The sequence below is a fragment of the Capra hircus genome, chromosome 5 (assembly GCF_001704415.2).
Source record: "Capra hircus breed San Clemente chromosome 5, ASM170441v1, whole genome shotgun sequence".
In the NCBI taxonomy this organism is placed as follows: Eukaryota; Metazoa; Chordata; class Mammalia; order Artiodactyla; family Bovidae; genus Capra; species Capra hircus.
The window spans coordinates 56,654,280-56,658,212 of NC_030812.1; the positions used below are offsets into that span (position 1 = coordinate 56,654,280).

Consider the following 3,933-nt stretch of genomic DNA (forward strand, 5'->3'; position numbering starts at 1 on the left):
TCTATCCAATGTTTTATCCTTGGTGTTAAGGGAGTCACAAATCTAGAGGAATGAAGGAGCACAGATACTGGGGGGAGTCTCCCGACAGGATGGAAACCCACACCTACAGTGTTCTAACAAATCCAGGACTTGCCACAGCTGTTTCAGCACATGCATGGATATGTGGACCACAAGACAGGATCAACAATTTCCAACTGGCTTTCTTTAGTTAAAGGTTCTCCCATTAATAGGACCACCATTATGCTCCAAAACACTCCACCCCTTCGTTATCATATCCTTTGAATACAAACATTGCAAAAACTTGTTTCCCAGAACAATGTGTACTTTAATCAAAACTTCCAAGCTACTAGTTTAGCTTAAGGAAAAAAAAAAAAAAAACCTAACCAGCAAAGGCCTTAGCAAACATTTACATATAAATTTTTCAAATATATGTGTACATTTGACCCTTGAACAAAGCACTGGTTAGGGGCACCATCTCTTCAAAAATCCATATATTTTAGAGTTAGCCTTTTGAATCTGTCTGTACTTTCACACTTAAGGTTTCAACCAACTGTGAATCGCGTAGTATTTACTAAAAACAAAACCACCCCCGCTCCCTGCAGTTAAACCCATGCTGTTAAAGGGTCAACCGTGTATTGCTAGCTGGGAACTCTAATTTCTGAACTCTGTGACAAATGAGCCATTGTCACACAGACTACAGCCTTTTCCCAGACTTTTTGCAAAACCCCCCTCGTATGGGACTTCCACAAATTTCTACGAATGCCTGGCATTCAGGGCATTGTCACCCCATAAAGCAATGTACCACAGAAAGATGAAGGCTGGGTGATTAGCTTAGCAGCAGACCAAGGTAGGCATGTAAACTTGACCTGAGGTTAAGGATCTGAATACAGATCCCCTTATGCAAATTGTGGACATTTATTAAAGTCTTCATGTTGCCACAAGAGGAATGCACACCTTAGCCTAAGTGACTTCCTGATGCACTCCTCACTCTGCTAATTTCCTCCCCATTTTAAAGACACCAACTTAAACCATTTGCCAGGCTGAATTAATCAAACAGATGCCCTAATTCCTCACCCTTACCCCTAAGCTACGCAAACTGGGGAGACCAAATGTACACAACCCCCACTCCATCTGGCAACATATATTCAACATGCTACATAAAGTATAATTTCCATTTTATTGTCTTTTCAGAGACACCAATATTTCTTCAGTCTTTAAGGACTTGGATCCTTACATGGGCTTTGGTGGAGGACGTGGGGCAGCACCCTGAAAGACAAAGTCAAAGAATTAAAAAACCATCAGTGGACATGTCCCCTTCTCAAAAAACCCGACCACTGCCCTGCCATCACTAACAATGTATTATTTGGTCCATAAAGGCATGGATAGATGTGCAAGGAGATGACACTACTCAATCTGAAACAGACTAACTTGAAAGCAAATGTTTCAGGCGTGTATCTTACCAGATTTAGTTGACCCCACCCATAGGCAGAGATCTTAATTTGCTATTCCTTGTCCTCATTTATCTTTCCTCTATTACCCCAACAAAGAAGATCCTCATGACCCAGATACTAAATCCCAGATCTGGTTTTGCTCAATAAAAACGAGATTCAAGTAGTAAATCCAGACCATGTAACTGCTGTGGGATGTCTGTTGAGATGTTTATAGGTAGGCACAGCCTATCCTTGGCTCTCCCATGGGTTTAAAAATGATTAATGTGCAAAGTACAGTCTTATCTCCAAGGATTCAAGAGCCTGAAGGCTAAGAATTGGTGTAGCTGTCTATCTACTAGAAGATAATCTGATTTTGGACTGCCAGAAAAAACTCACAAAAGGCCTTTCTACATGCTTTTGAAATGTGGTACTGGAGAAGTCTCGCTGTAGTCCATGGGGTCGCAAAGAGTCAGACACGCCTGAGCGACTAAACTGAACTACCCCTGTAGTTTCCATAACTTTTTTAAGGTACTCACCGCAGGTCTAAATCGGGGTGGAGGTGTTCGGTCCTTACGGGCTTCCCGAGAGCGATTCCTGACTACCTTGCTGTGAATGGCACAACTCACGCAGTAATGTAGTTTCACATACAGCTTGGGAAGCACGTAGGCTATGAAACAAAAATAATTAGAGTTGTGATAGTAGATACAGTACCCACCTTGCCCTGTTCTTCCTTGTTCCTTCTAACCCTCAAAAACAAACGCACTTAGAAGTCCGGCATACCTCCAAGATTTCACTCCCAAATCCAACTGTTCAGTTTATACCTAAACACAGATACACAGTTCCCTAATGCCTACTTCTGTCCCCATTCCCAATTACCTAAGAAATCTAACAAGTCTTAAAAAGAGAAAACGACAAGACGACACCATATCGCTCTAAAAATCACCCTATCAACCCAACTAGACTCCTTCCACTCTTAAAAAAACTCCTTTCCACAGGTTTGCCAACAATTCAAAAGGGTTTTTATATTTACCACCTTTACAGCCAGCGCTCCCCAAGTTTTGATACAGGATAAGCACTGAAAGTGCTTCTAGAATCTCATCCCCCACAGAGACAGTCACAAAATAAGATTCAAAGACTGTGCAAGACCACAAAAAAACAGACAAACAAAAAACCCTCTTTGTCCAGACAGGGCTCAAAAGGGCACACAACGCAGCAAAAACACCATTCTCCTCTACCGACAACAACCGTTAACAGTGCAAAAAAGTGCTGGAGATGCTCCAAAGAACAGAGCCCACGGATGGGGGGTGGCGGCGGGAGGTGGTTTTAGATATCAGTATACTCGCACATATCGCGCTGCGGACTCACCGTCGAAAACACTCGCTTCAGAAATGTCCCTGACGGCTGCCGCCTCTACGATGTTCCGAATTACGAACTTCTTAATGGCCTTATCCTTGGGCACGCATCGGGCACAGTTGGTGCAGCGAATAGGCTGCACGTGGCCGCGGCCCTTTTTGGCACGACCGTTGTTCCTTCTTTTCTTGGTCTGCGTCAGGATGAAAATACCATTAAGAAGCAGCAACTTACCCGGACTTAGCCCCCTTCCGGCCACACTCCTTGCCGGCCACCCCCAAGAAAGTGCGACTCAAATCTCCAGTCCCTCGGTAGAGCCCTCCAAGCCGGGAATAAATATACCTCCCTCCTTTCTTCCACCATGGTCCAGGCTTTCAACCCTCGCCGCAATCTCAAAATCCGCCCCTCTCAGTCTCCACCCTGCCCCGTGCTATTCCCCACGCGTTAGCACTCACCATCTTGGAAGCGCCGAGGCGAGAGAGGATCCGGCTACGGGGCCGGCTCTCTTATATAGAGTGAGATCCCTCCGCTCACGCCCCCTAGATGTCTCCAGGCCGCACGCCAAAACAGGAATCCACTTTACTCAAACTTTCTTTATTATTCAGTGTTCCCACTTAAATCTAAGGTAGGAAGGTGCTCTTCGTGTTTATTTTCCGTTGCGCAAGGTGACTATGGGACTATTTAATCAACTGGCGGAAGAAAATTAGAGTTATATGTTTCCCAGCAAACCTTGCGACGCCCTGCTCCGGACGTAATTCTGGCCACTATAGCTATCCGTTTTTGCGGTGCTAGGCGCGGAAGTTGCCCCACGAGAACGCAAGTTACCATACCTATTAAGAGGCCGGAGGGGAAGAGATGCATGGTGGGAGTTGTAGTGTGAGGTTGGCAGGCCATGGGCCCCAAGCACTTAGACCGAAGTCTGCACCACGCCACTGGGAGACGCTGTTTCTCTGACATTCCAGTTGGTGCAAGATTGAGAAACCCAAGGTGGGGCGTGGTGGGAGGGGAATAAAACATTTTAATTCCTCTTTTCAATACATCATCCACTCAAGGGACATGAGTCTGAACAAACTCCGGGAGATAGTGAAGGACAGGGAAGCCTGGCGTGGTGCAGTACATGGGGTGGCAAAGAGTCGGGCACAACTGAGCGATT

At 45.5% G+C, this 3,933-nt stretch overlaps 1 protein-coding gene across 1 annotated transcript; it reads right to left on the reverse strand.

The window, feature by feature from the left end:
• Window positions 1,159-3,543, reverse strand: RPS26 (ribosomal protein S26). The gene is made up of 4 exons (XM_013963957.2): window positions 3,236-3,543; window positions 2,796-2,973; window positions 1,967-2,097; window positions 1,159-1,266 (listed from the first exon to the last, which is right to left on the reverse strand). The coding sequence occupies exons 1-4, from the start codon at window positions 3,236-3,238 to the stop codon at window positions 1,231-1,233; spliced, it is 348 nt and encodes a 115-aa protein (XP_013819411.1). The 5' UTR covers window positions 3,239-3,543; the 3' UTR covers window positions 1,159-1,230.

What these genes read in the sequence shown, in the direction of transcription:
- RPS26 (XM_013963957.2), bottom strand. An exon ending in TGAAGCGAGTGTTTTCGACG is followed by an intron (nt 2,098 to 2,795) that starts GTGAGTCCGCAG and finishes TTTGTTTCATAG; the next exon opens with CCTACGTGCTTCCCAAGCTG. An exon ending in CACCCCGATTTAGACCTGCG is followed by an intron (nt 1,267 to 1,966) that starts GTGAGTACCTTA and finishes TTTGTCTTTCAG; the next exon opens with GGTGCTGCCCCACGTCCTCC.